At 34.0% G+C, this 15,095-nt stretch overlaps 1 protein-coding gene across 2 annotated transcripts in view; it reads left to right on the top strand.

Annotated features, from left to right (window-relative positions):
• The window catches only part of KANSL1L (KAT8 regulatory NSL complex subunit 1 like), a 117,672-nt gene that overhangs the window by 41,649 nt on the left and 60,928 nt on the right, over window positions 1–15,095 (top strand). For both annotated transcript variants that reach the window (XM_044670722.1, XM_044670721.1), the window contains exon 4: window positions 1,125–1,246. In XM_044670722.1, the coding sequence (XP_044526657.1) occupies window positions 1,125–1,246 (122 nt within the window). The remainder of the gene's footprint in view (window positions 1–1,124; window positions 1,247–15,095) is intronic.

The raw sequence follows: 15,095 nt of genomic DNA, 5'->3' as shown, positions 1-15,095 counted from the left end.
CTTCAGACTCAATATGTCCAAAATGGAACTCATCTCTCCTCCTAAAAATACCTTTCTTCCAACCTTCTTCTTCCCTACTTACCTGTGTAGTTCTTAGATTCCTGGCTTTCCTTCAAGATTCGATTCACATGCCTCCCTTATGATGAAGTCTTCTTCGGTTGACTCTTTCCTCCAGGCCCAGATCCTAGCGCCTTCTCTTGCTAGATTACCTTGAATCTGCTTTCTGTGTGAATAACAGCCCCTCCATTAGAATAGAAGCTTCTTGGTGCCCAGTACATAAGAAGCACTTAATAAATGTTTATTGATTGATTATCTCTTCCCCAACCCCATGCATTTTCTGTTTTCTCTATATGATATACCCTTTCTTGTCTCTGCCTTTGCACATGTAGTCCCCTCTGTATGGAATGTCGGGTCCTTCAAAGCACAGTTCAGGTACTGCCTTCTCCATCAGGTTCACCCTTCAATAAGAACATATTCTCCCTTTTAAAATGACTTTATCTCATTTTTGTATCTGTGTCCATGTCAGATCCTCACACCCCAACAGCAGGATGATGCAAGCTCCTTTGAGAGAGGGACTGTTTTATTTTTGTTTTTATATATCTAGCACTTAGCCTCATGGGTCAGGGTATCTTTTGAGTTTGTTAAACTGATTTTTATTGGAAAGCATTCTTATAATTGCATTTACCTTCTTTTTAAGAAACTATATTGTTAATGGCCTTCAGATCTTGTTTTCAACCAAACCACTCTCTAACCATGCCTACCACTCTTGATTTTTTGAGAAAAAAGTCTTCCTATAATCTAAACAAGATTGGGATCAAGATCAAATAAATAGATTGAAAAACAAAGCAAGCATATTTGTGGTTAAAGAAGACAATGAACAGTGATGATAGTAGAAGAGAGATAGTATAAAGGAGGTAATATTTTCAGCTGTTTACATTTATGGAAGCATATATAAGAAGGTAAATGCCAATAATAGGAATTGGAAGATTAAAACCCTTATTAAAAATGTGAACATATACTTATTTCAGGAGAAATTAAACATTTTCTGGTATTAGAGTTCTAAAAGTTAAATAATGTACAAATTCATGCATAGAAATACTGAAAAGATGACTATTTTCTTGCAGAGTGCACAACTGACTGAAATAATCAACAGTCTGATTGCTCCACTCAACTTATCCCCTACTTCATCACCCCTTTCTTCTAAGCCCTGTAGGCATAAAAGACTGGCCAATGGCATTTCTCGGAGGTAGGTGATGGTATAATGTGTTTTTGTTTACGCTTTTGTTTTCTTATTTTATTTTATTTTATTTTATTTTGTGCTTACAAAAGAACTTGGTCTACCTCTTCCTTCTATCTATGTATATTGTTAAAGCAGAACTGTTAATGACTTAGGAATAATTTTAGATTAAATTGGGGGTTGACTAAAATTAGCTTGCAGACTGAACAAAAATAGTCAAAGGGACTGAATTTGGTCCTTGCATCTAAGTTTGTTAGCCCTGGGTTAGATTAAAATTAAAGGCATTAAAGTTAAATTCATGAATGGTAATAGAATAGGCCTCAGAAATATGTAATTTTCGAATGAAGAAATTTAGTTAGTAATTTGCTATTACATTGTTATGCTAGCCCTAAATGTGGAATCATACCCTACCCTATTTATCCATATGCTTATATAGACAAATGTAGTGTTTTTATAGTTTCAAATGGCCATCTTTCTCTTTTGAAAGAGAAAAAAAAACAAACTTCTAGTTCCTTTCATATCTAAGGAATATATAAATTCCATAATGGTGACCTAATGCCATGAAAGACAATAGTAAAGGAAAACTGGTGTATATCTTTTATGTTTGGAATCCACTATACTAAAACATTTCAGTTTGGCTTTTCAAATATCAGATTTTGTAATGTAAAATTTGTTTTTTGAAAACAACTATAATAATTCAACTAAAATACTTAATGTGAAAGGTTATAAATAATTTGATAATATCTTATTATAGTTCTAAAATGGCATAAAAGATTAGAATTCAAAGTGTTCATCATTCAGTACGATCCATAACAGCATCATGGTCTAGTGGATATGGCACTGAATTTGGAGTCAGGAAAACTTGGGTTTAGGTCTTTCCTTTAGAAACTTACTAGCTGTGTGATCCTTGAAAGTTAAGCTTGGTATGCCTCACTTTCATCATTTGTACAATGAGGTTGTTGAACTCTGTGACCTCTAAAATATTTCCTTACTTAAAATCTGTAATCTTGTTTATCATGCCTATTTTGTATTATTCATTTTCCCTATATAACTTAGTTTATATTACATCTTTTTCAAATTAGTGTTAGAATCCAAAGTATATCACTGGATTTATGATCTTATTACTGAAGGAAATAGTAGCACCCTCAATAAATGCTGATTGTAGCCAATCCATGCCTTTTTATTCTATGAAATTCTTGTATGTTTTCTGCTATTGATCCTCCACACAAAATTTACATAACCTCATTAAGGGCCTTTCTAGGTCTTTTTTAAAAAATTATTTTGGTGTTTTAAAATAACATTTTATCTGTCTAAATGTTATCCTTCATTTTTGCTACATGACTTGCCCATCTTTTTTTTTGATTACTTCTTTGTTAATATACTCATACATCATCTTGTGAATAGGATATCTTTGGAGACAGTGGAGAAGGAAAATACATTGTTCTTTTTCCATAGGTAGATAATTATATGTGAGGTAGGCACTTCATGTGGATAGTGAATTGGGATCAGAATCAGACTGAAAGGTGGTAATGGGCTAGATCACATTTGGCAAACTAAATCATCACATCTCCACTGACATTTGGCATATCTGTGACTTAGATTCTTTGGAATTGAATGATTCTGAGATTCATAATCCTACATTATCATAGGAGAGAATATTTGAGTTTGAAAGATAAAGTTTTTTACTGGGAAGCAACTTGGCATTATTGAAGTCATCACTTAGTTTGTCAAATTCAGTTTTCTCTTCCACAAAATGGGCTTGATAATATCATAAGAACATATTTCCAAGGATGTTTTTGGGAAGGATGAAAATCACTAAAACATTTATGTAAAAATACTCTGAAAATTTAAAAATACTCTATAAATGCTACCTTTCAGTAATATTTTAATAGATTTTAATGATATCTTTTGTCAGCTTTACATTGCCTAGATTCTCTCAATATCCCTCTCTTTCCTCTCCAAGAGAGCTATTCCTTATTACAGTTTTTTATAAAAAGGAAAAGAGGAGTTAAGAAAATTTTAACAAACCCATGTTAAAAAAGTATATGCATTTTTCCACATTTGTGGTTCTCCTCATCTTTTACATAATAGTTTTATTTACATTATTGTAGTTATTGTGTGTATTGCTTGCTATCGTTAATAATTATAGTTTATTTTTAAGCATCTTCTTTGCCAAACCATAATGCCATAGCCTAGAGACGGGGGGGGGGGGGGGTTGGGGGTTGTCCTAGGTTCAGATCTGGCCTCAGACACTTCCCAGCTGTGTGACCCTGGGCAAGTCACTTGACCCCCATTGCCCACCCTTGCTACTCTTCCACCTAGGAGCCAATACACAGAAGTTAAGGGTTTAAAAATGTAAAAAAAAAAAAAAAAAACCAGATACTAAATAAGCTTTGAAAAAAAAATCCTTGTTCTAATCAGTCAATCAAAAAGCATTTATTAAGGACTTACCGTGGTGGGCATGATTCTAGGTGTTGTCATCTACCTTCAAGGAGCTTACATTGTAATGGGGAGATAATATTGTGGGCATGTGTAATTATATATAATGTATGTAAAAGATGCATTAAAGAGGAGGGATCAAGGAAAAGCCTTCTGTAGAAGGTGGGATTTGATTTAAGGCTTTCCCAGGGATTCTCTGAGGTCGAGATCAAAAAGCAGAAGATTCCAGCATTGGTGATAGCCATGTAAAGATAGATACAGGAGATTGAGCATTCAGTCTGGGGTATAGCAAGCAGCCTAGTATGCCTGAACCATAGAGTAAATGGAGGGAGAAGGGGATGTATAAGATTACTGAAAACATAGAAAAGGATTTGAGTTTTAAATGTCACGCAGAAAGGTTTTATTTGATCTTTGAAGTAATAGAGAAACATTGGAGTGCATTGAGTAGGAGGATGCCATAGTTGGGCCTGCATTTTGTAAAAAGTCATTTGGGAAATTTGTGGAGAGTGAATTAAGAGGCTTGAGACAGGGACACCTATTATAAGACTATTATGGTAGTACAAGTGAGAAGTTATAAGGATCTGAAATATAGTTTGGGCTCTGTGAATAGAAAAAAGAGGACAGTCAGAGATCTTGTAGCAACAGAAATAAAAAATTAGACACTTATTGAATATTTGGGGTGAATTAGAATGAGGTTGTGATGATGAGTCTAAAATTGAAAGCTTGAATGACTAGAAGGATGGAGCTAGGAGCTCTTGACACTAATAGGAAGGTTTTGGAAGAGTTGTGAATTTTATTTTATTTTATTAATTTGTTTTAAATTTATTTTAAAGTATTTTTCCATGGTTACATGATTCATGTTTTTTCCCCTCCCTTTTTCCCTCAACCATCTTGGACCTAACAAGCAATTCCACTGGATTATACATGTATTACTACTCAATGAGGTATGAATTTTAGGGCCCTATTTTTTTTTTTTTAATTTACCTTCTTTTGACTCTAAGGCAGAAGAGTGGTAAGGGTAGGCAATGGAGGTCAAGTGACTTGCTCAGGGTCACACAGCTGGGAAGTGTCTGAGGCCAGATTTAAAACTAGGACCTCCCATCTCTAGGCCTGGCTCTCAATCCACTGAGCTACCCAGCTTCCCCCTTAGGGCCCTATTTTTAACTTGATGTATATAAAATGCTTATAGGACTTATAGTTTGAGGTGTCTAATAGGTAGTTGATATTTTGGGACTGGAGATCAAGAGAAAAAATAGGATTACAGAGATCTTAAAGTCTTCTAGGTAGAGTGATAATTGTACCTTTGGGAGCTGATAATCTTTGGGATTGAGGGATTTGGGAATGAGAGATTATAGAGAAAAAAGAAGACTCAAGATAGAGACAGAGTATAACTAAAGTTAGAGGGCATGGATGGATGAGGAACAAGCAAAGAAGACTGAGATAGGCAGAGAACTAAGGGATTAATATGAGAGTATCTAGAAAGAGAAGTTGGTTATTTTTATCAAATGCTACAGAGGTCAAGAAGGATGAGGATTGAGAAACAGCCATTAGATTCAATAGTCAATCAACATTCATTAAATGACTATGTGCCAAGCATTGATCTAAGTGCTAGAGAAGAAAATAAAGAGGAAAGAGGCAGAAGGTAGTCCTTGCCTTCAAGGAGCTTACAATCTAATGGAGAAGACAGCATGCAAAAAAACATATAAAACAAGCTCTCTATAGAGGATAAAAAGGAAATTAAAAGAAGGAAAATACTAGAATTAAGAGGGATGGGGAAGGTTTCCATTAAAAGATCAGATTTTAGTTGGCATTTAAAGGAAGCCAAGGCCAATAGTAAGAACAGAGGAGTGGGAATATTCCAGGCATAGGGACAGCTAGAGAAGATGCCCAGAGATGAGAGATGGAGTATCTTATTTATGGAACAGCCAGGAGGCCAGTGATACTGGCCCAAAGAATACAAGACTGCACCAAGGAGTATAAACATAAACCAACAATAAGACTCTCCCACCCCCAACCCATTCCTACTGCTCCAGGTTCTGAAACTGGGCCCAAGCCAACTTCAAGATCTCAATCCCCGTCTAAGCTAATAGCGGGAACCCCCCTACTTCCCCCAACCCCCACCTCTTGAAGTTCTAAGCACTAGTCTTAAGTCTACAATGAGGCCCTAGGCCCTAGTGCAAGGCAGTCTACTGTGTGCCTGGCTGGTGCAAGCCTAAAAGGAAGAGCCTCTGTCTAAATCCAAGCCCAAGGTGTAGTCCTCAAGCCCCCACATAAGGCAGTCCACTGTTTGCCTGACTAGTGTCAGCCCAGAGTGAAGCCCAGAGTCCCTTCCCAAGCCTGAGGTGAGATCCTGAGCCCTAGCAAAAAAGTAATTCACAGTTCTATGAGCCTACAAGCCATCAGTAGACCATGGGGAAGACTGAATCTCCCGTGGGAGGTGGTTTTCAGGGCTCCCAACCACGAGCCATCATACTACCTTGAAAGAATTGAAACGTGCAGAAATTCAGAACTAGAGTTGAGGGTAACAGCAAGAAATACTGAAGTTTAAGAGAGTGGCTCCCCACCCTGAGAACAGAGCCCACCTTTAAGATAAAAATAAAAGTCAAGAAAAAGATTGGGGAAATGAGCAAACAAAAAGACAAAACCATAGAAAGTTATTATGGAGAGAAAGAAGAGCAAAGCACAAACTTAGAAAGGAACAGTGAAATTAAAGCAGCTACATGCAAAACTTGGGAATTGGTAACTGGTGAGAGACTAGCTCAAAAAAGATTTCAAAAGGCAACTAAGAAAGGCAGAGGAAAAATGGGGAAGAGAATTAAAAGTGATGCAAGAAAAAATAACACTTTAAAAAGCAAAACTGGCTAGGAGGAAAGAGAGGTACAAAAATTCAATGAGAAAAATGTTTCTTAAAAAGTAGAATTGGCCATATGGAAAAGGAGGTTCAAAAGCTCATGAAAAAAAGAAATTCTTAAAAATTAAAATCAGGCAAGTAAAAGCTAATGACTTCATGAGACATTAAGAAACAATAAAACAAAATGAAAAGAAATGAAAAAATAAAAGAAAATATGAAATATCTCATTGGAATAACAATTTTCCTGGAAAATAGCTCCAAGAGAGACAATTTAAGAATGATTGGACTACTTGAAATCCAGGATATTTTTTTAAAGCCTAGATATCACATTACAAGAAATTATCAAAGAAAAGTGCCCTATTATTCTTGAACAAGAGAGTAAAATAGAAATTGGAAGATTCCAGTGGTCACCTCCTTAAGTAAATTTTCAAATGACAACTTCCAGGAATATTATAGCCCAAATCAAGAGTTCCTGGGTCAAGGAGAAAATACTGCAAGCATCTAGGAAGAAACAATTCAAGTATCCAGGAGACATGGTCAGGATTACACAGGATTTACCCACTTCCACATTAAAGGACTGGGTGGCTTGGAATATGATATTCCAGAAGGCAAAGGAACTAGATTTATGACCAAGAATCACCTACCCATCATAACTGAGTATATTCTTTTGTGGGTAAAGTGATCATTTAATGACATAGAGGATTCCCCAGCATTCCTGATGAAAAGATTAGATCTAAACAGAAAATCTGATGTTCATATACAAGAGAATATGATGTTCATATTCAAGAGAAGCATAAAGTCAATGAGAAAGAAAATTAAAGAGATTCAGAAGATTAAACTACTTATATTCCTATAATGGAAAGATGGTATCTGTAACTTAAAATGTTTATAATTATTAGGACAATTAAAAGGAGTAAACATAGACAGAGGTACAGGAATAAGTTAATTAGGATGACATGATATTAAAAAAATTCAAGGGAGGAAAAAGAGAATTGTACTGAGAGAAAAGGGAAGGGAGAGGTAGAATAGGATTAATTATCTCACCCAAAGAGGCATGAAAAAACTATTACAGTGGAGGGAAGGATGAGGGTGGTGACAGGCAATGCTTAAACTTTACTTTCCTTGGAATGGGTCCCGAGAGGGAATGGCAACCATTTTTATTTGGGTGTAGAATCCTAGCTTATCCTATAGAGAAGTAGGAGGGGAATGAGACAAAGTGGGGGATGGTAATAAAAGGGAAGGGGAAATAAGGGGTGATGATTAAAAGCAAAACACTTATGAGGAGGGACAGAGTGAAAGGAGAGATAATCAGAAAAAGAGGATAATCTAAAGGTGAAAATAATATGGAGGAGAATACACAGTAATCATAACTATGAATATGAATGGAATGAACTCACCCATAAAACAGAAGCAGGTAGCAGACTGATTTAAAAACTAGAATCCTACAATATGTTGTTTCCAAGAAACACACTTGAGGCTGGGAGACACACACAGAGTAGAGGTAAGGGGCTAGAACCAAATTTATTATGCTTCATCTGGGAAAAAAAAAGCAGTAGTAGTGATCATGATTTCAGACACAACTAAAGCAGAAATAGAGCTAATTAAAAGAGATAAGGTAGGGTTAAAGGTACCATAGACAATGAAATAATATCAGTACTGAACATATAAGCACAAAATGGTATAGCCTTCAAATTTTTAAAGGAGAAATTAAATGAGCTTCAGGAATAAATAGTAAAACTATGCACTTTTCCCTCTCAGAACTAGATAAAAACTAACCAATAAAAGAAATTAAAGAGGTGAATGAAATTTTAGAAAAGTTAGATTTAATAGATCTCTGGAGAAAATTGAAAATAGAAAGGAATACAGTTTCTGGTTTCAGAATTTTCAAGTGTATAAGAGTAAAGTCAGTCTTGAATTATAATTATAACTTTAGGTCATTAATTAGATTTCCCTACTCCCCCCTCCCCCCAGATATTAAGGTTAACTTGTTTTTTTTTTTACCATATAATATTATTGTTGTCATTGTATTGTATTATGAGTATATCATATTGAATAATTGATTTTGGTTTAAAGGTATCTGTTGAAGCAATGTGAAATTACTTTATTACATCTTCACATTTTTTATAATTGACAGAATATACCTGTTAAGATCAATGAACCTCTTTTTATAACTTTGAGATTGCAGAATTGACCAAAGGAATGTTTTATTCCTGCACTTTGTTGAATTATGAAGTCCCCCCTCTTTTTTTCCCTTGTAATTGCATTCATTCTAGGCTGTAAATTTCTGTCAGATTATAAGCTTCTCATGAGTAAGGACTCTGTGTTTAATTTTATTTTATACAACCCCTAGCAAAGTATCATGCATACTTGAATGTAGATGGGAATGCAAAATTCTTTTATTTTTTTCTATAATTAGTCTTCAGAACACAGGATATATTACTTTTTGAAGAAATATTTACTCAGAACACTTAAAAATGATTCTGTGGGTGAATGGAATAAGGAGGAAAGAAGCCCTGAAAAAAAACGAGGTCAATAAAAATGGGCACAGTCGAACACTTTTACAAAGGGTGAATTGAAGTGGTGTCTTTGATGGTTTGATACCCAAGTGATCTTGTCCATCATAAACCTGTGAGTATGTTTAATTAAAAATGCAAGCTTGACTACTCGCATATTTGAAAGAAATTAATCATAATTAAATCAAGATTTTATAACATAGTTAAATTCATATGTTAAACTATGATATCAACCTTATCAACTTTAAAATGGAAAACAATTATTTTACCCATCATATTACAAGTTGGTAGTAAAGAATGAAACAGTAAAATCGCCCAATATTTTGTAATGCCTATTTTCTATCCAGTCTGCAAATTGTAATTTTAAGCCAGGTGCTAAAATAAGAGTATTTTTCCTTTTAAAGGTCTATATGTGGTAAGGAGGGAAGAGGATGATTAAAATTGAGTAATAGTTTCAGTATACTTTAGATTTGGCTCCCTCTCTAAAATGTTATGCAAAGCAGACAAATGATTCTGTTTAAATATGTACTTTTTTTTAGTGTATGTTTGGATGGAATGTCATGATATCTAGATTTATCGAGAATTATTGAAGGAAATATGAGTAACAGTAAAAACATAGTGAACAAATAAAATAAGGAAATAAAAATGAAGGTTGTTTTGGAATTTACAAGAAATTTAGCATTGATTTACTATATATGACATAAATATATTTGCATAATCATTTCAAGTTTGTAAATGATTTGGAAGATTCTTCTTTGTTGACAAAATTTTCAGTGTCTTCACACAAACTTAGCATTAATATTTTTTCAACTTATATTTTCTTCTCATCTAAGTACTTCATAGCCACCTAAAATGAATCCCTTTCATCACGAAGTGACCCCCTTTGTACAGATTATTAGAGAAGAAATTTGTACCAAATATACAAGAATATAGAGAGGATAGCCGAAGCATATAAAATCGATTTTGGAGCTGTGATCTGTTTTTCTCCCCTTAAACCTTTGCTCTTTCAGACTAGGCCTGGAGGGGGTAATTGATAAAGACAAGGACTTCTAGAGCAGGCTTGGAAGTCCTTAAAAGACAGCATATTGTAGTTTTAAGCTAGCTGCTAAACTAAATATTTTTCCTTGTAAAAGGATTGATGAGTGTGTGTGTATGTGGTGAGGAGGAAGCAAATGATTAAAATTGAATAGTTTTAGCATATATTAGGCTCTTCTTAACAAATCATGTCTTGCAAAGTAGACAGATGATACTGTCCAAAAATCTATATATTTGGATTGTGTCTATCCATTGTGTGCCAAATCTATATGTCAATCTTAAGTGCTTATTTCCTGAAAGCAAATCCTAGTAGTTATACCTTTTGGTATTTTCTTGGACCACACCTGTGATTTCATTTATTTAATGAATTCTTGATGAGGAACCTCTTTCTACCAAAGCAGAGCGTCATCTGCTCTTCAGTTTGTAATAGTAGAGAGTTGCCCGAGTTTAACTGATTTGCCAAGTCACACAGACACTATATATCTGAGGTACAGTTTGAATCTTGGGCTTTCTGTATCTAAGACCAGTTCTATCCACTATACCATGCTGCCTCACCCCCAGATATAGCCCAGAATTGTTGAATATAGTTCTTCAGACAATAGAAACCTATCTTGACACGAGTTTTATGAAAATGCACGACACCTCTTATCATTCTTAATCTTGGGTTGTAAACCTTAGAATTATTTTATATCATTGGCATCATTGCTTAAATTATTTTTTGACAATGTGCTTTAATAGTTATAGAATGCATTCTTCATGAAAAAAACATTCTTCATATTTTTTAGTTCATTTTAATGCTGCTACTTGATTGACTGAAAATATTTCTAGAAACACAATATTTGATACAATATTCTAATTATTTGTGGTTTTATTAGTGCTTTAAATACATATAAGGTACATATATTGGTGTAAAATATTTGATTTTTAAAAGCATTTTTGAAATTATCCTTGGCTAAGTAGCTTTATTTTTCTAGGCTTCAGTTTCCTCATTTTTAAAACAAGTATTTTATATTAGATGATTGCTGAATTTTATTTGTTAAAGGATTTTGTAATCATTACCTGGGAAGTAAGCATCTGAGACTTTAATACTTTCAGGGTTTTCTCCCAGCAAAATGAAACAAGACTATAATGATGCCCAAACCTATAATTTTGAACATTATTACTCACCTTCTGTGCTATGAGAGACTCATCATTTATCCTAGAATTGATATTAAGTATCAAGTTCCAAAGGAAAAAAATGGTAAGGGCTAGGGGCCTTTGGAGTTAAGTGGCTTGCCCAGGGCCATCCAGTTAGGAAGTGTTTGATGTCAAATTTGAATTGAGGACTTCCCATCACCAGGCCTGGTTCTCTATCCACTGAACCATCTAGCTGCCCCAATTTAGTGTCTTTTTTTCCTTTTTTAAAAATTATTTTAGTTTTTTATTCCAAATTTTACAAAATCAAATAAAATAAGCATTTCTCATAACTACATAATAAGTCCCACACAAAACTTCTAAACCTTTCCTGATTGTTTCCTTCTGAATATCCCATTCTCTTTTCTTTTTAAAATTAATTAATAGTTTATGCACAAATGTTCCAGCCTATTCCCACCTTCTCCACATCACAGAAATTATCATCCTGAACACAAACATGTTCATATAAATTAAATCTTTTTTTTTCACCTTTTAGTTCACTCTCTGCAGGTAACATTAACAAATTATTCCATTATTAATTCTGTAGCTGTGTATAATGTTCTCTTGGTTCTACTCATTTCACTGTTCTTTATTCTGTATATTTATTTACAAGTATTTTTAAAAATTAAACTGCTCATCCTTTCTTATGGTGCCAGTAGTATTCCATTACAATCATATGCCACAGTTTGTTTAGCCATTCCCCCAATTGATGGGCATACCCTCCATTTCCTGTTCTTTGCTACTACAAAGAGAACTGCTACAAATATTTTAGAATATATAGGTTCTTTTCTTTTTTCAATGATCATCTTGGGAAACAGACCCAGCAAGAATATTGTAGGGTCTAAGGTTTTATACATTTTTATAACTCTGGGTGTAATTCCAAATTGCTCTCCAAAATGGTTGGATCAGTTCCTGGCTCTACCAACAGTATATTAGTGTCTCCATTTTTCCACATTTCTTCCAAAATTTGGTCATTTTGCCTTTTTTTTTTTCATTGTAACCAGTCTGATGGGTGTGAGATGATATCTCAGATTTATTTTGGTTTCCATTTTTCTAATCAGTAGTGATTTAGAGTATTTTTTCATATATTTAGATATAGCTTTGATTTCTTCATATGAAAATTGTCTGTTCATATCTTTTGCCCATCCATCAATTGGAGGATGGCTCTTATTCTTATAAATTTTACTAAGTTATCTATACTTTTTAATATTTGAGACTGCTATCTGTGAGCTGTCAATACAGATTCTTTCCATTTTCTCCTTTCTTTGTCATCTTGGCAACATTTGTTTTATTTCTGCAAAACTTTGCAACTTATTGTATTCAGAATTATGCATTTTACCTTTCACAATGCTTTCCATCTCTTGTTGCCTCATTAATTCCTCTACTGTCCATAAATCTATTAGGTAATATGCTCCATGTTTTTCCAATTTACTTATGATATCTTCTTTTATATCTAGATCATGTATCCATTTTGATCTTATCTTAGTGTAAGATATTGCTCTATACCTAGTTCCTGCCAAAAGACTTTACATTTTTCCCAACAATTTTTACTGAATAGTGATTTCTTATCCCAAAAGCTTAGATCTGTGCTTTTTGTCAAATAAAAGCTTATGATGATCTTTTACTGCTGTTTGTTGTATGTCTGTTCTTTTCCACTGAACTACCTTTCTATTTTTTAACCAGTACCAGATAATTTTGAATAATTACTGCTTTATAATACAATTTAAAATCTAGTAATACTAGCCCTCCTTCCTTTATGTTTTTTTTTTCATGAATGCTTTTGATATTCTCAATCTCATGTTCTTCCAAGTGAACTTTGTCATTATTTTTCCTAACTTAATAAAATAGTTTTTTGGTAATTTAGTTGGGATGGCATTGAATAAATAAATTAAATAGGATTATCATTTTGATTATTTTGGCTTTACCCATCCTTGAACAATTAATATTTCTCCAATTATTGAGATCTGACTTTATTTGTGTAAAAAGTATTTTATAATTATGTTCATGTATTTCTATAAGAGGGAAAAAGGGGTTTTTGGTTGGATATTAATATTTAAAGGTGTGGTCACCAAGGAACTGAATAAATACCAATTCCTAAAATGATTTTAGTAAATTATTTACAAAATATAGGAGAGAGTGGAAGTAGAGAGATGAGAAGAGGGTAGAGTAAGAGATCTAACTTAATGAGCTAGATTTGTATTCAAGTCTGGGCTTTACTCTGGCAGGGCTTCAGAGGCCCAGCCAGAGAGCCTAAAAATCAGTTAACAAGGAGTTTAGCCAGGAAGGCTTCTCCCAATCAAGGGAGCCTCCTAGAGGCTAGTACCTCCAGGGAAATTAAGGTAGTTAGTCAGACTTTTTCACTCACCAAGGTCTCAGGGTCCCAGCCAGAGCTACTTCAAGTCCAAACCACGAACAAGAAGAGTTCCTTCAGGTCTAAAGAACAAGAAGTTGCTGACAGGAAGTTGACATTCCCTTTTAAAGGGGCTTCTTTTGCTTCACTTCCTGTCCCTTTCTAGTTTATGTGTCCAATCACAACAGATGCTTTTCTTAGGACTGCCCAGGAGGCGGTCAGTAAATTTTGATTGTCACTCACTCTAGCACATGTGGGTCACACACCTCCGAACTTGTGAATTAAGTGAGGATGATCTCACCTTTGGTGATTAGATTAAGGATGGGTAGGGCAGATTTAATTTCATTATCACAGTTCCTATATTTGTTTTGGCAGATATATTCCCAGGTGTTTTATTCTATCAGTGGTTATTTTAAATGGAGTATCTTTCTATCTCTTTTTGCAGGATTTTGTTAGTAATGTGTTAAAATACTGATGATTTATGTGGATTTAATTAACATCCTGATACTTTCCTAAATTATTGATAGTTTCAACTAACTTTTTATTGAATATCTAGGATTTTCCACATATACCATCATGTCGTTTGCAAAGAGATAGAGTTTTATTACCTCTTTACCCATTCTGATTCCATCAATAATTTTTTCTTCTCAATGCTAGCAATTTCTGATACTACATTAAATAATATTGGTGATAATGGGCATCCTTATTTCACTCCTGAACTTATTGGGAAGATTTTTAGCTTTTCTCCATTACAAATGATCCATGCAGATGTTTTTAGGTAGATACTTTGTATCATTTTAAGAAAAAATCCATTTATACTATACTTTCTTGTGTTTTTAATAGGAATGAATGTTGTATTTTGTCAGATTTTTTTCTATAATTACATAATCATAAAGTTCTTATTACTTTTGTTATTAATATTATCAATTATGTTGATAGGTTTCCTTATAATATTAAACCATTTCTGCATTCCTGGTATAAATCCTATTGAGTCACAATGTATAATTTTTTTTTTTTTAACCCTTGTACTTCGGTGTATTGTCTCATAGGTGGAAGATTGGTAAGGGTGGGCAATGGGGGTCAAGTGACTTGCCCACGGTCACACAGCTGGGAAGTGGCTGAGGCCGGGTTTGAACCTAGGACCTCCTGTCTCAAGGCCTGACTCTCACTCCACTGAGCTACCCAGCTGCCCCTCACAATGTATAATTTTTGTGATTAAATTTAGTGTCTTAAAAAAAACTTTCTAGCATTCATTTTTTTGAGTTCCAAAATTATCTAATTCTTCCTCTATTCATTGAGAAAGCAACCAATAATTGCACATATGAAATCATGCAAAACATGTTTCTATGTTAACTATATTGCAAAAGAAAAAAACCTCAAACTAAAAACAAAAAAAAGAAAACAAAAGGGGGAAAGTATGTTTCAATGTAATTAGAGTTCATCAGTTCTGTCTCTGGAGGGAGATAGCATTTTTCATTATGAATTCTTTGAAATTGT

Source organism: Gracilinanus agilis, chromosome 3 (assembly GCF_016433145.1).
Source record: "Gracilinanus agilis isolate LMUSP501 chromosome 3, AgileGrace, whole genome shotgun sequence".
NCBI classification, from domain to species: Eukaryota; Metazoa; Chordata; class Mammalia; order Didelphimorphia; family Didelphidae; genus Gracilinanus; species Gracilinanus agilis.
The sequence above is the reverse complement of the archived record's forward strand: the minus strand, read 5'-3'. Positions and strand labels throughout refer to the sequence as shown.